Here is a 16,817-nt window from a genome sequence, read left to right on the forward strand (position 1 = left end):
AGGAGTCAGAGGCAAGCTTTTACATGTTATTAAATCAATTTATAGTAATGTTAAATCCTGTGTAAAATTCAAAGGATACTTATCTGATTTTTTTGAAAACAATATCGGTTTATTACAAGGCGAAATTTTGTCGCCAATACTTTTCTCTATGTACGTTAATGATTTTGAGTCTTTTTTCATCTCTAAATGCAACAGCAAATATGATTTTGAAGAGTTAAGTTTATTTCTTATGTTATATGCTGATGATTTAGTCCTGTTTTCGGAATCTGTCGAAGGTCTACAGAACCTACTAGATAACCTGGACGATTATTGCTCACAATGGAAATTAACTGTGAATAGTGAAAAAACAAAAATTGTGGTTTTCCGTAAAGGCGGTAAAATTCGAAATAATGAATCGTGGACTTACCACGGGAAAAAACTTGATAGTGTTGACGAATTTTCTTACCTTGGTGTAAACCTTAGATACAACAATAAATTCACGAATTTACAAAAAAAATTGGCGGACCAAGGACGTAAAGCCATGTTTGCTTTATTTTCTAAATGTTCAAATATGAGTTTAAATTGTAAAACCATGTTGAGTTTGTTTGATACTTATGTAAGTAGTATTTTGTTTTATGCATGTGAAGTGTGGGGCTCGACCAAAGGACCAGATATTGAAAATGTACATGTTCTTTTTTGTAAGAAATTACTTAAGGTTAAAAAATCAACAAATAATGTAACAGTTTACTGGGAACTTGGTCGTTTGCCCTTAGAATATACACGCAGATATAGAATTATTAAATATTGGTTCAAACTACTCGACACAAAAAACTGTATTTTGAATACTGCATATGATTTTTTATTAAGTAAAAACACTGGTTTATGTTTTAATTGGGTACACGGTGTAAATGAGTTATTATGCTCTTTAGGTTTCGGCGAAATATGGTTCTGTCAATCACCAAATAACTCTGAAACTATTTTACCTTGTATACGACAAAGAATTTTTGACCAAGCCCAACAGTATTTGAGAGATGCATTAGAAAAGTCCTCGAAATGTGTTTTATATAAACATATTGTGGATAATTTTTCTATTCAGTTTTATTTAACTAAGTATATACCTATGAAATTCAGAATATGTTTATCAAAACTACGCATGTCTGCGCATTCCTTAGCAATCGAAACTGGCCGCTTTAACAATATTGATCGAATTTTGAGACACTGTTTAATTTGTAAATCAACGACTGAGATAGAAGATGAATACCATTTTGTATTAATATGTAATAAGTATACCAATTTAAGAAGACGCCTCATTAAGAAATACTATTGGCAAAAGCCTTCAATGTTCAAATTGATACAGTTATTAAGTGTACAAAATATCAAAGAATTAAGTCGCTTAGGCAAATTTATATTTGAAGCAAACAAAATCCGATCTTTACATCTTTAATCCGTACTCCACTTTGTATTTGTACTGTAGCATTGCTGTTCTATGTCATTATCATGTATTGTTTTGTTTATAATATGTACTTATGGGCCGTATGGCCTACAGTCAATAAAGAAATTGAAATTGAAATCTCAACTTGAAGAGTATTTGATTCTACCTTATTTGTGTCTTGAGAAAAAGATATCAGTCAATTTGGCCATTTTGGTCCCGCCTATCAATCCCAGATCAGTATAAGGGCCAACCTGTACATACCATCAAACCGTCATCCCATGGTGATAATGTTAACCAAGTTAGAATGAATTCCAATAGAAATAAAAAAAAATGATAACCAAACATGTGAGTTCCCTATATAAACTATAATAAAGTTACCCCGCCACCTCCGCAGGGTCAAATGTGAGACCCCAAGGTCATGACATTCACAATTTTGGTAAAGCACATTGATTCCCTTCCATCTATGACGAGTATCTGATGCCTCTTTGGCCCCATCCAACGAAGTTGAACATTTGCCTATAACAGGGCAAAATAAAATTTAAACGTTTATCAGATATCACAGAGAGAGGGAGAGACAATGTGTCAACCTTATATCAATCAGATGTTTTGATGTTCTCTTTCCGATTTAAATGACATTCTCCATCTATCAGACCAAGTATATGGACGCGAGCAGTGTCGGCCAACGTTTGTTCTATCAAAATATTTTGTTCACACTTTAAAACATGTTACGTCGATCATACGGCAATTTTGATACATTTAAAATTCAAGTCGATCTAGATCAGATCAATCAAAGCCATAAAATGTTTTGGGAGATATTTTGACATTTATATAGTTTACTAGAAAGCTTGCAATGTTGGTGGTGATAATCATAGGGATTCGTAGTACTGGGGATGATATATATAAACGCCGATCACAGGGACCCGGAAATTTGTTAGTCTATGTGTATTTTGACCTTTCCTAATGTACATCGGGGGTGTCCAATTTTTACAGAATTTTAATCTTTTTTTGGTGATACTAAGACTACATTTGAATCAGGAATATAATTTTATTAATGTGTCATTTGAAAAAATACATCCATTTATTCAGCTTGCATTCAATCTGAACTTTTTTTCCCGTTTTTAACTACATATCTGCATTTTGCATTGACCGCTACATACTTCATCTTGACCAGTAACGCCACCTGCCGCGTCATATCCGGGGCCAAAAGAATATTATACGGCAATGCCGAAAAAGATAAACGGCATAGTTTTAATGCTGGTGGTTATAATCAGAGACATATATGTCTCTAGTTAGAATGTAAAACTGCTGGTGAAATAAATTAACGAATTAATGCGTTTCAGCACGGATAACAAAATTATATCAGTTTGAATCATTTTTGGTGATAAAAAGACTGCATTTGAATCAGGAATATGATGTTATTAATGTGTCATTTGAAAAGATACATCCACTTATTCAGCTTGCATTCTATCTTAACTTTGTTTCGTTTTTAACTGTACATTGTATATCTGAATTTTGCCTTAGTATATAGGTCTCTGCATTGACCAATCACATACTGCATCTTGACCAGTAACGCCACCTGTCGCGTCATATTCGGGGCCAAAAGAATATTATACGGCTATGCCGGAAAAAAAGTCAACAGTTATAGTGATGTACTGATACAGTTAATTATGTATGTACCATTCGCCGTCAGTTGTCAACCTCATCGATGTACCGTATAGTGAAACAAAGGGAAGTAACTCTGGGGTCCATTTCTGACAGCGTAGGTCGCTTAAAAATGCAGAAAAAACACCATCCTGATAATGATTCCTTATTTACGACCGAAAGTAATATACAAAAGATGTAATTAAAATCCTAAACTTTTTTTAGGGGAATCAGATAGTAATCTAGTTAACATCCGATTATACTTACTCTCCGTTGGAGATTCCAAAATCATCAACTGAATGTGTACAGCATTTATTTCTAGCCGAGACCATTATCAGATATGGTGCATTCTTTAATTTGTCCAGCACCGTTATGGTCCGCTGACTCTTGTCGAATTTCACTTGAAGGTTTCCATTTGTCCTAGCCGAGTACGTGAAGTTCAAATTAAAAGACTGAAATAACAAGGGCCCAATGGGCCCAAATCGCTCACCTGCAATGCAGTGATCTTTTCATATATGGATCCTGCAGTTATTTGAAAGCATGCTACAGGACCAATATAATGTCTCTCTGCACTTTGGCTTTTCACTAAAAGTCATTTAAAGATTTAAGCATACTTGATCGACGTGACCTTGAATGAAGGTCAAGGTCATTCATTTGAACAAACTTGCATTTGGTAGCCCTTCACCCCAGCATGCTACAGACCCAATATCAACTCCCTGGGACTCTTGGTTATTGAGAAGAAGTCGTTTAAAGATTTTAGCCTTTTTGACTCCTGTGACCTTGAATGAAAGTCAAGGTCATTCATTTGAACAAACTTGGTAGCCCTTCACCCCAGCATGCTACAGGCCAAATATTAGGTCTCTGGGACTCTTGGTTATTGAGAAGAAGTCGTTTGAAGATTTTAGCCTTTTTGACCCCTGTGACCTTGAATGAAGGTCAAGGTCATTCATTTGAACAAACTTGGTAGCCCTTCACCCCAGCATGCTACAGGCCAAATATTAGGTCTCTGGGACTCTTGGTTATTGAGAAGAAGTCGTTTAAAGATTTTAGCCTTTTTGACTCCTGTGACCTTGAATGAAAGTCAAGGTCATTCATTTGAACAAACTTGGTAGCTCTTTACCCCAGCATGCTACAGGCCAAATATTAGGTCTCTGGGACTGTTGGTTATCGAGAAGAAGTCGTTTAAAGATTTTAGCCTTTTTGGCCCCTGTGACCTTGAATGAAGGTCAAGGCCATTCATTTGAACAAACTAGGTAGCCCTTCATCCCAGCATGCTACAGACCCAATATCAACTCCCTGGGACTGTTGGTTATTGAGAAGAAGTCGTTTGAATATTTTAGCCTTTTTGACCCCTGTGACCTTGAATGAAGGTCAAGGTCATTCATTTGAACAAACTTGGTAGCCCTTCACCCCAGCATGCTACAGGCCAAATATTAGGTCTCTGGGACTCTTGGTTATTGAGAAGAAGTCGTTTAAAGATTTTAGCCTTTTTGACTCCTGTGACCTTGAATGAAAGTCAAGGTCATTCATTTGAACAAACTTGGGAGCCCTTCACCCCAGCATGCTACAGGCCAAATATTAGGCCTCTGGGACTCTTGGTTATTGAGAAGAAGTCGTTTAAAGATTTTAGCCTTTTTGACTCCTGTGACCTTGAATGACGGTCAAGGTCATTCATTTGAACAAACTTGGTAGCCCTTCACCCCAGCATGCTACAGACCCAATATCAACTCCCTGGGACTCTTGGTTATTGAGAAGAAGTCGTTTAAAGATTTTAGCCTTTTTGACCCCTGTGACCTTGAATGAAAGTCAAGGTCATTCATTTGAACAAACTTGGTAGCCCTTCACCCCAGCATGCTACAGACCCAATATCAAGTCCCTGGGATTCTTGGTTATTGAGAAGAAGTCGTTTAAAGATTTTAGCCTTTTTGACTCCTGTGACCTTGAATGAAAGTCAAGGTCATTCATTTGAACAAACTTGGTAGTCCTTCACCCCAGCATGCTACAGACCCAATATCAAGTCTCTGGGACTCTTGGTTATTGAGAAGAAGTCGTTTAAAGATTTTAGCCTTTTTGACTCCTGTGACCTTGAATGAAGGTCAAGGTCATTCATTTGAACAAACTTGGGAGCCCTTCACCCCAGCATGCTACAGACCCAATATCAAGTCCCTGGGTCTTTTGGCTATTTAGAAGAAGTCGTCTAATTTTTTTTTAGCCTTTTTGACTCCTGTGACCTTGAATGAAAGTCAAGGTCATTCATTTGAACAAACTTGGTAGCCCTTTACCCCAGCATGCTACAGACCCAATATCAACTCCCTGGGACTGTTGGTTGTTGAGAAGAAGTCGTTTGAAGATTTTAGCCTTTTCGACTCCTGTGACCTTGAATGAAGGTCAAGGTCATTCATTTGAACAAACTTGGTAGCCCTTCACCCCAGCATGCTACAGGCCCAATATTAGGTCTCTAGGCCTTTTGGTTATTGAGAAGAAGTTGCTTGAATGGAAAGTTGACGCCGGACGGACGGCCGGACGGCCGGACGGACGACGGACGGACGACGGACGCCGCGCCACGGCATAAGCTCACTTGCCCTTCGGGCAGGTGAGCTAAAAACAAATGCAAGACGGCCGACTGTCTAACTTTTTGAAGGTATCATTTTGACAGCTGTGAATTCTATTTTTCTCGTGATAGCACTGATCTTTATATTTGAAAGGTCTATAGTGTTCCCATTATGAGCATGACCAAGAACAGAAAATAATAAATAATCATTAACAATCGTCTTCAATTTTGACAGTTGAAATTTGCGTGTGCTATTTTTCAGAAATGAGAAGGCATATTTTTTTCCAAATCCACGTTATGTTTCCCTATCTATATACTGTATATAGAATCATAATGATGCAGGCACAATTTAAGGACTTATCAGGAGAGCGATAAGAAAGTCTTATTTTGTCAATACATCATAAAGGGGTTTTCTGACAGGGAACAACATATTTTCGTAGTCACATCAAAAAGGTGTTGCAGGACATTATGTTCTGTCACCTGTCATCCTGCACACAGTCTGTAAATGGATGACCTTGCTGTCAATGTCATTCAAGGTCACAAAGGTCTAACATCCTCAATTGTAAACTAAAAGGACATTTTTGTCAATAACCAAGAAACATATAATTATAACTGTAATATGCTGCTGTGGAGGAGTACTGGTGCGGCATCCGACGTCTGTCCTGCTGTCTTTCTGTCTGGCCATCCGGTGTCCACGTTTTACTTAAAACAACTTTTACTCAATAACCAAGAGGCACAGGGACTTGATATTAGGCCTGTAGCATGCTGGTGTAAAAGGCTACCAAGTTTGTTCAAAATGAATGACATTCATTCTATGTAATTTGGGTTAAATAGGCTTAATCTTAAAATATAATGGTTTCTCACTAGCAGAAACTCTGAAACCTAGTTGTATGCTGGAAGTTAACTGATATTGATAATCCTAGCCTACTGTGATTTTGATAAAGCGGTAATCTTCATAGTATCTTCAGAAATAACCGAGATAACTTCAAAGTTGCTGTATAGCCAAGTGAGCGATACAGGTTCATTGGGCCTCTTGTTTAAATGAATTACATTGTACATTGTCTTTTACTTTCCAGTATACCTCAGACACATCAACCTGAACACTTGCCAATGGCTGAAGATCCCATAGAAATGGAAGAGGTTGATGTTGATGATGAGCTTACAGAGGATGAAGGAGACATTGTGGAAACAGACACTCAAAAGGATAGTGTTGAAGAAAGGAAATCAATATGCTTCCAAAGTGCCTTGTTGTAACTCACGTCAGTTCAAATACCCACAACTTGTCAAAGAAAAGCATGTGGTGCAAATATCATTGTCCAGTGCAGATATGTTGGATGTGCAGTACAGTTGAAATGAATTGGAGGGAGCAGCATTTGGTACTAGTCCTGGATCCTCTGGATCTTGTGGATCCTCTGGTTCACCTGCATTTTCGCAAAGGTCAAAAACTAGGCCTGGCTGACGATACACTAGCTGAAGAACTAAATTTATCAGTGGCTTTGGGTCCATCCTTCTGATTATATCCTAACACATAAAACAATTATTATAGAACAAATCCATGTGGGTGGGTGTACTGTAGTATTCTAATGTATAACAATAACTGTTTTTCCTTATTTTTGGTTTTGGAGTTGATAAATTATAATGCACTTATATAACTTTTTCCCTCAAATTTCATCCCAAATTTTTCTACTAAGGTTTTATTTAAGGTATGTATGCGTTTTGTGATAATTGTTTGTGGAAGAAAGTATGGTGTAAATGTGGTGTTCAATTTCAGAGCATGTAGGAGGTAGGTGTTCACTTAATGGTGTATTGCAGGTGTTTACATTTCAGTACTAGTGTGTGTTTGAGAGTGTTCACTTGACAGTATGTGCAGGTGTTCTTTCAACATTGTGTATAGGAAGTGTTCAATTATCAGTTTGCAGGAAGTGTTCACTAATCAGTGTGTGTAGGAAGTGTTCACTATCAGTGTGTGTAGGAAGTGTTCACTTATCAGTGTGTGTAGGAAGTGTTCAATTATCAGTGTGTGTAGGAATTGTTCACTATCAGTTTGTAGGAAGTGTTCACTTATCAGTGTGTGTAGGAAGTGTTCACTATCAGTATGTATAGGAAGTGTTCACTATCAGTGTGTGTAGGAAGTGTTCACTTATCAGTGTGTGTAGGAAGTGTTCAATTATCAGTGTGTGTAGGAATTGTTCACTATCAGTTTGTAGGAAGTGTTCACTTATCAGTGTGTGTAGAAAGTGTTCAATTATCAGTGTGTGTAGGAATTGTTCACTATCAGTTTGTAGGAAGTGTTCACTTATCAGTGTGTGTAGGAAGTGTTCACTATCAGTGTGTGTAGGAAGTGTTTACTATCAGTTCGTAGGAAGTGTTCAATTATCAGTGTGTATACGAAGTTTTCACTTGTGAGAATGTGTTTGAGGTGCATGTGTGTACTAACACTGTGTGTAGTTGTTATTAACTTATAATAACACTGTGTTCATAGATGGTTCATTCTGATAAATGTGCTAATCAAGTGTCTAGTTGAATTACAAAAAATGGAGTGGATATTTTTTCAATATTCTGTGATCTAAAATTAAATACCCCCATGTGTAATGTAAATACCAACTTAGAGAAACAGGTCTTATAACCATACCATTCACTTGTTGAGGTTGTTCGGCTAAAACTTAGGTGTTCATACACATATGGGAAGTATGTTTGATGTGTGAGAGGGACTGGGTCTGTGCATTTTTGGTAAAATTTAACATTTTCAGTGAGAAATAGTATAAATTGTCTCCTGAATGCTTTGGTAAATTGTCTACTGTTCTTTTTGTCTGTGTACATGCCAAAGAAATATCAAAATAAAAAAGATATGAAAAGAACTAATACGGTACTTTGTAATTGATTATCAACTAGTCAAAATAATTTGAATGATGAAGTAAATTGTGGATAACATTCATAAAACAGTAAAGTGGCATACAAAAAGTCACACTACTAATATTACAAAAATATGATTATTAGCTTTGTATGATAGGAGCGCAAGGTTCATGTAGATCCCTTCTCCTTTGCTGTTGCAATGTCAGTACCCTGGCCCGATCCTCCTGCTGCAGCATAGCAACTGTACCACGTGCACCCCTTGGCCCCCTTCCTCTACCTCGCCCTCTCTCCATCCTTGGACTGCTGTCTGCCCCGAGACCCCTTCCTCGACCCCTTGGCCGTCCACAGGTTCCTCCCCTCCTCCTTGATCCCCTCCCCCTCCTTGGGGATGTATGGACTTGTGCATATTCATAATCTATCTGATGAGAAAGCAAGAAATTATTGTAAGAGCAAAACTGAAGGAAAAAGTTTACAATGCAATGCAACAGAAAAGTTCACTGATGAATTTTATATTGCTATGAATATCGAAGACAAAATATCAATATACTTGTACATATATTTGTATACATGTACATACTAATTCATGTATATATGTGTAACAATAGAAAACTAAAGAAACTTGCATGTTCAGCAACCAAAAGTAGGTATTCTCATACACTTCAGTTAACAAGATCACATAAGCCTGGTATGAAAGTACAATGTATGATTAGTCTATAGCTACATTTTGTATATACGTATGCTCTATTTGGTATATTGATTATGTTTGGTGATCAATGACAGCAGCATTCCTTTAAATGGTAATGATGGGGGTAAGACTTTGGTATCAAAAGAATTCTTCAAGTGCAAAATTTAAATAATGTTATACATACAGCAGTACTATGCAAACTATTACAACTTTCCATGGGGGAACTCATTATTCAAAATTAAACATAATTGAAATGTATTCAACATATAGAGACAAATAAAATAACAATATAAAATGGCATATTTTGAGGGTTTTTTTTCATAAAGAATCAATAGATCTTTAAATATACAAATAGATTAGCTTTATTAATTGATAATAGTAAATTGAGCTGTCCAAAATTGGAAACTCCGTCCTAAACAGAGAGCTCGAGGGTTGAATTGGCAATTCATTACATGAAGTTCTTCAAACTGATGAGAAAACAAAACACATATCGTCATGGAAGTAAGAATCGTGGAGCTAAGAGGCTTTGTCAATAGCCGTTATGTGCATGTATACATGTATAACATATTTGTAATTGAAACGTTTCCCGAAGCTTCACTTCTGTCGAGAAATACATGTAGGTCTACATGCATATGATATTTGATTGTTTAAATTACTGTAAGCATTCACCTCATCTACTCATATCCTGTTAAATCAATAACACTATGTCTTGATTGCTTTTCTAATATATATATATATATATATAATGTATATGCCTACACAACTATTGATTTAGCGTAAATGAATTGATCGCGATATCACCGGTGACGATGACATAAATTAGATTACCCCACATTGGGCCCCATCTCTGCATCGGATGCCGATTCACACCGATTTCAGTTTTTATTGTTGTTATTGCATGTTTTAAGTCATATGAAAACAATCTTTAGGTATAAATCCCACACATGCATCATATATGACATGTTAATTAAGTATTTACGTACCGTGTTACTGCTTTGACTGCTTGATGAATCGGACATCTCTAAAAATTCACGTGTTTCTGTTGATGTTTTCTCACTGCCTCGTTTTCGAAATACCACGTGACTTATAAAAATAGATATATGTTATATTAGGACAGGGCTTTTCCCGAATTAAAGTGGTCAAAACTGGACAATGCAAGCAGAACTTGACCATCGCATTGCTGTGATAGAACTTTTGGAAGACCAGATAATGCATCTAGACTAAGTTTGTTTCCCCGAATAGTCGCTTTAATCAAAATAGTCAATACATTATAACATATACAAATATTTTTACGGGATGGGAAAACAAGCTTAGAGCGTATAGCTGTAGGGTCGGGTACAGCTTTTGTTCCCTTGATCTAATAAATTGCAGACCAGTAGAGACTTAAGAACATAGCTATATAAATTTCATGATAATTTCTGTACATTACTAGTAAATAAGAATGTATATTGTGCAACTGAAAACTTATGTTCATGTGTCAAAATGGAAAATATACATTATGTTTACCATTTATTTAAATTTTATTTAATTCATGTGATTTTTAGAGTTTATTTAGGTCACTGATGAAAAACAGTACACCTTTGTTCATGTATATTACCTATTTAATTAACATCTTTTACCTTGGGATCCATGTATTGGTTTTTCAGAAAAAAAAACAACTATTAGAATCATAGCACATTTGACCCCCGTGATCTTGAAAATAAAATGGGTTAACATCATTCCTCCTTAGTAAATTTTGTTGGACTTCATCACAAGAAGCTATCAGCCAAATAACATGACCCTGGGCCTTTCAGTTCTTTTAGTTAATCAGAAAAAAATGCTGGAGGGTTTTAACAAAATTGACCCTAGACCTTGTGACAGTGAATTTGGGTCAAAGTCATTTCAGTTCACAAGTTACTTTGGTGTTCTTCATCCTAGGAATATACATGTACATGTAACAGTCCACATCCAGAAATTTCTGGCTCCAGTAAAGATACACCAAAGTAAGTGTTCAGTTTTGTTATATGACTCAATGTTTAGTGATTATGCAACAAAAGACACTTATAAACATAAACAGTCATGAAATGTCCTCTACAAATCATTTACACCAAGATTTCTTATTCCACAGAATGGTAGCTGCCATGATGTAATCAATGTCACACAGATACTGTCCAGTTGTCCGAAACTACTATGTGGCAGGCAAAGGTGGCCCAAACTGATCCATTGTCTGCACCACCAAATTCAGGTAGTCAAAAAATGAATTCACACTGACACGTAAGAGCTTTGCTTCCTTTGCTTCAAAATGGCTGCAATTTAAACAAATATTCATAAACATTTTATTATATATACAATAAAAAGAATGATAAATATGCAATAAATACAATTTTGCAATATCGTAGTTTTTTCAAAAATTTCTAAAAATATGTACATCTTTATTTTCATGAATTTTAATAAATTGAGAATACTTTTATTTTGACTGAAAAAAAGCCCCCCCCCCCCCCCCCCCCCCCCCAAAAAAAAACCCCCAAAAAACATGTTGATGTAAGCAATAATAATTAAGGTATGTTCTCAATCATTCTGGAAAGATCCCTTTCTTGACATACTGTGGTCTGTGAATTCAGAAGTGTTTTCTTTTAATTGTCACTGGCAACTGTCAACTTCAATATTTAACAAAAAAGTTTCCTTCATTTTGTTACAAGTTATTATAGGATACACACTAAAAAGTCAAGACAATGTGTCAATGTTTTTGGAGGGCAATATAAATGAAACAATTCCAAAGTCTTACACGTGGAGTTGGTTGTCTTTGACTTCCATGGTCTTTTTTCCTCCTCCTCTTTTGGGTTCCTTGTCTACACTCAGCGATCCATAGGCAATATTTGCCTCTTCATTGGATGGAAAAGGCACACAGAGATTTCTGAAATGAATTAAAATACTTTCAAAGCTTTTTCAGGCCATCACTATGACATGCATCAATGTATACAGATTTCAGCACAGCAGTCTGAAGGTTTGTTTGCATTCAGAATAAGGAAATATAAAATAAATAGTTACTATGGTTTGCTGGTTATATTCACTTTCTCTATTTTTATGTCTATATAATAAATGAACATGTTTCATTCACAGGTACATGTATTTGTGCACAGGTATACATACTTGTGGACATGATTATTATGTTTTTAATTAATATAAATTGTTATGTTATAGATGAGTAAATTAATTAAAAAAAAAATCACTCCATGGCGTTGATTCTTTTTTTTAATTAAGCATGCGATTGTAATACAATTATCTACTCGACTATAACGTAACATTAAAATTAAAAAAATCATAAATTCATAATCATGTCCACAAGTACCTGTGTATTTGTGGACATGATTATGATGTTTTTAATTGAAATGTTACGTTACAGACGAGTAAATTATTTTATTACGACCGCCTGATTAATTAAAAAATATATATCATACCTTGGCCAAACGATCGTAATACAATAATTTACTCGTCTATAACATAACAATTTAATAAAAAAAAATGTAGCGGAACTGGACTGGGTCAATCATCGGCGACCAGGTAGCTCAGTGGTAGAGTGTCCGTCTAGAGTTCGGAGGGTCCCGGGTTCGAACCCCGGTCTGGCTGCTACATTTTCTCCTCTCCTGTTACATAATTGGCTAGCTTGCCTACCCTTGTTTAAAGCATTAGGAGTATGCTTAGCAAGGGGATATCCGAACTTGTGGTCTTCGGGGTCGAAGACTTGAAAAAAGGAGGGAGGAGTGTAGCGGAACTGGACTGGGTCGATCATCGGCGACCAGGTAGCTCAGCGGTAGAGTGTCCGTCTAGAGTTTGGAGGGTCCCGGTTTCGAACCCCGGTCTGGCTGCTACATTTTCTCCTCTCCTGTTACAAAAACATCAAATCATGTCCACAAATACCAGATGTAAAGACCGTCAGACGTCTTCGTGTATTTGGACGTACGAAAAATAAGCCCTTACCCTGGACGCCTGTGCTATAAACAATAAATATATTGCCAGTTCTAAAACGTTCCAACACTATTAATGTCTTTATTAAAGACATATTTATCTCTAATGCAAAATTAATCTTATCGTCGCAGGTAAAAAAATCCCGAATTCCCCCTCCCCCACGCACTCAAGTTATGGTTCTGAATGGAGAATTGCATGCAGCAATACACAAATCTTACATGGATAGGTATTCTGATTTCTGCTGCATGTTGTCTTCAGTTCACCATAAGCTCAGTTTTTGACAATAGGTCTGTAAACAGTAACTACTGCACAAAATAAAAAAAATAAGGAGGCTACATCTTACACCGGAACTAAACAAAGTAACCGGAAGTATATAAATGTAAAACTGGAAAATACTAATATCCGGAATTAACTTGACAGATTTTTTTTTGCCAACACATTTATTGCTGTCGGTGGTTAAAACTAAACACATTTAAAAATCAATAGGAATATATTCAATGTTCATTTTAAACCAAACGTGTTAATCCCCGGGTAAAAGACAATCCAACAAAGCTATGATGCGTTTGCTGTACATTTCAGTACTAATTTACTCGCTACTCTATTCCAAAACGAAATACACGACGGACACCAGCGATGTTACATGTATAGAAGTCCCTGATTACACAGAGAAAAATATAAATATACTTGCGCCCACATTTGAAAGTGTTTGTAATATTTATCTTTTCTCTCTATTAGCTATACTTTTCTCACAATCACCCATATTAACATATTAATGTATTTACTCCCCCCCCCCCCCCCCCCCCAAAAAAATAGAATAAATAATAAAGAAAAATATACTGTGCTAATTCTTCAATCTCAAAATTTACAATTCACAAGTTAGAACCAAGGGAAACCTACCATTGAAATTCGAGAAAGATCCATAATGCACGTTCTGAAAAATAGCAATAATTAACAAATTATCCTCTAAATGGCGGCCTGTAGCTGTTTGCCATTTTGTTTTCGACCAGTTTCAAAATTTTACAAGTCTTATTAATGACCAAGGGGAACCTCCATATGCAATTTGAGAAATATCCAATGCGTAATTTGGCCTGCTAAAGTTTAAGACTAGAAATAATATTAATCTACATGTATTACACCTGCATCTTCTACACAAACTTGTTCATTCCTCGAGCTCATCTACTACACAAACTTGTCCATTCCTCGAGCGCCGTTTGCTCCAGAATTGTAGAATATAAAAAAAACAAACAATCTCAATGGCTGATAAATCTTGGTATACACCTTGATAAAGGGGAAGTCGTTTATCAACAGAAGCTTTCACACATATTTTTGTATTAAAACATACATTTTAGCAAAGGTGAGCGAGAACACGCCATGCTGGCCCTACTGCAAGCCAATGCCTTCATAGAAAAAGTAGCACTGTAACAATGATTGTTTACGGACGGACGGACCTTGCGGACGAAAGGCGATTTGAACAGCCCATCATCATCGGATGGACGTGGTAGGTTAAATACTAGTGTAGATTTTCAATGAATCCATATGTATTCATTTTGAACACGTGCTTAAAAATGTACCATGCATCGAGTTGAGGTTTCCTGTCAACATATGCAATGCCCAATCTAACTGAAATTAAACTTGTAATTTCCACTCCTCTACAATACTCTACGATACACTACAATATAATACTACGTCGAGTATCATAGAGGAGTGGGAATTACAAGTCTATTTTTAATAAGATTGATGCAATGTCATAAAACATTCAATCGTTATGGTCACGACAGTGCAAATATATGCCAAAATTACTAGATTGCAAAGCTACTGTGCGTCTATAGTAAGTAATAGCGACGGTATGGTCCTAATATAGGTAATGGATCATTTACTTGTGTCTTGATAAAGCGGGCGTATTGCCTCGAAAATTTGACAATTTAATTGTCTGTGCTGTTGTTATTACGGAAGCGATTGGTTGTCCGAGTTAGTTCCCTTCTTCCGGTAGCAGATGAAATATCAGATAAAGGGGAACGTTAATGCAGGTTTCTGACGGTCACATACCAGAGTTTATAAATGGTAGTTTCTATCACTCAGCATTTTAGAGGCTGGTTCCTCCGTTGTTAGAATACTGTTACCAGGTGAGGTGTTCTGTTAGATGTCCTCGCCAGTATGTTTCAGTGTGATTGCACTATAAAAGTCAATATCATTTTCGCGATGTCGTATAAAAAAACCCAAACAAATAAACTAACATACCGCAGTCCCCCCCCCCCCCCCCCCCCCCCCCAAAAAAAAACAACAACAACACAACACCACCACTTACGCCACAGATATGTACATATGTACAGGAGAGGCTGTCCTTAAATGACCTTAGATGGTGATAGGACGTTAAACAATGCAAAACCAAACCGATCAGAACCCCAAGCCTTCCTATCAGTGGCGAACTTTTTAACCACTGTCGTGTACCCGCTAAGGAACGGTCTTTTCAAGATTCCGGTTCATCATGATCACAGCAGATAGCAGTTTACTTTAAGATACAAAATCATCTATTAATCAGAACCATATGTCCGAGACAAGTACACATTCGAACTCAGAATGAAGATTGCATTTATCGGTGTTTGGTTAAAAAAATAACTGCGAATCCTTCGCAAAGATAAACAAACAGTAAAACTCGGCATCAAAGCGTGATTGGTCGTGGGTTTTTGTTCCTATTAAGTGACCAAAACAGCCTAACATTTCTTTAATGCCAGAAAGACTCGAGACATCGGCAATACGATATTTACCCTTACAGGCATGTAATATGTACAACAACAAAGGAAAACAGTTTTGTTTACGTTACGGTTGACCTCCCAAATTTCAAAGTCAAGCCGAAAATGTTACAGATTGTTTCCCAAAAAAGAGATGCATTTTTGTTACTGATTGGTCCGAAATAATGGCTGCAATGGAATATTCCTTCGTCCAATGGGTTATTGCGGTCTCGCAACAGACGTCTTTGAATGATTTGGTTGTTTCGACGATGGATGAGCAGGGCAGCCATACCGTATTTTTTGCAGCTGCTAAGAGAGTGTTAAGGAAGGGTATGACCAGCGTTACGTTACTAGCGTAATTAGACATGTCGCTGATCACTATCAACTAGCCAGGAAAACGCTGGTCTGTGAATATATTTAATACATTACCCATATTGCTCTTAATCTGTAACACTCATTTTATTTAATATGATATAACTTATACCAGTAATATAATTGTAATTGCATGTTTTCCCTATCGTACTTAAGTGCGAATACAGTTTTTGAGTTTGTGTGTCTGGTTGTTTATAAGAACAAGAAGGTCTGTATATAAGTACATATATATAATATAATGCAATTACCGGTAATTGAAGAATTTGTATAAATATATGATACATGTACATATATTAGTGTACCTGCGTGGCAGTACACTTGTCCGTCTGTATATCTGTCTGTCTTTTCGTCCGTCTGTCTGTCTGATGGTTTTATAAGGATAAGGATGTCTGTATATATACATGTATATTTGTATTGTACCTGCGTGGCATTACGTTTGTCTGTCTGTCTGTCTGTTTGATTCATAAGGATAAGGTCTGAGTATATAGTTTGATATTCGCTCTCGCTTCTGTTGGCCCGTGTCTATACCTGTCTGTCTTTAAGTTTGTGCTGCCGTGTCATAGTGTTCGCGTCCCGGTGTATCAAACATGAAAGGCTTATCGTGCGAGTATAATTCTGTACGGTTTTTCT

The 16,817-nt window shown here is 36.6% G+C and overlaps 1 protein-coding gene, 1 long non-coding RNA gene and 1 other non-coding gene across 3 annotated transcripts; 1 reads left to right on the forward strand and 2 right to left on the reverse strand.

Moving 5' to 3' along the window:
• Positions 1 to 8,462: 8,462 nt before the first annotated feature.
• LOC117343958 lies at positions 8,463 to 10,393 on the reverse strand. Its single transcript, XR_004536105.1, has 2 exons — positions 10,125 to 10,393; positions 8,463 to 8,875 (listed from the first exon to the last, which is right to left on the reverse strand). It is a non-coding gene; the product is annotated as an uncharacterized LOC117343958 (long non-coding RNA).
• A 292-nt stretch (positions 10,394 to 10,685) lies between these two features.
• Positions 10,686 to 13,449, reverse strand: LOC117343957 (EKC/KEOPS complex subunit LAGE3-like). Its single transcript, XM_033906527.1, has 3 exons — positions 13,305 to 13,449; positions 11,906 to 12,034; positions 10,686 to 11,426 (listed from the first exon to the last, which is right to left on the reverse strand). Exons 1-3 carry the CDS (start codon positions 13,331 to 13,333, stop codon positions 11,309 to 11,311), a joined length of 276 nt encoding a protein of 91 aa, XP_033762418.1. The 5' UTR covers positions 13,334 to 13,449; the 3' UTR covers positions 10,686 to 11,308.
• Positions 12,676 to 12,747, forward strand: Trnas-aga. The gene has a single exon. It is a non-coding gene; the product is annotated as a tRNA-Ser (tRNA).
• Positions 13,450 to 16,817: the final 3,368 nt, after the last annotated feature.

The sequence above is a fragment of the Pecten maximus genome, chromosome 15 (assembly GCF_902652985.1).
Source record: "Pecten maximus chromosome 15, xPecMax1.1, whole genome shotgun sequence".
Taxonomy (NCBI): domain Eukaryota; kingdom Metazoa; phylum Mollusca; class Bivalvia; order Pectinida; family Pectinidae; genus Pecten; species Pecten maximus.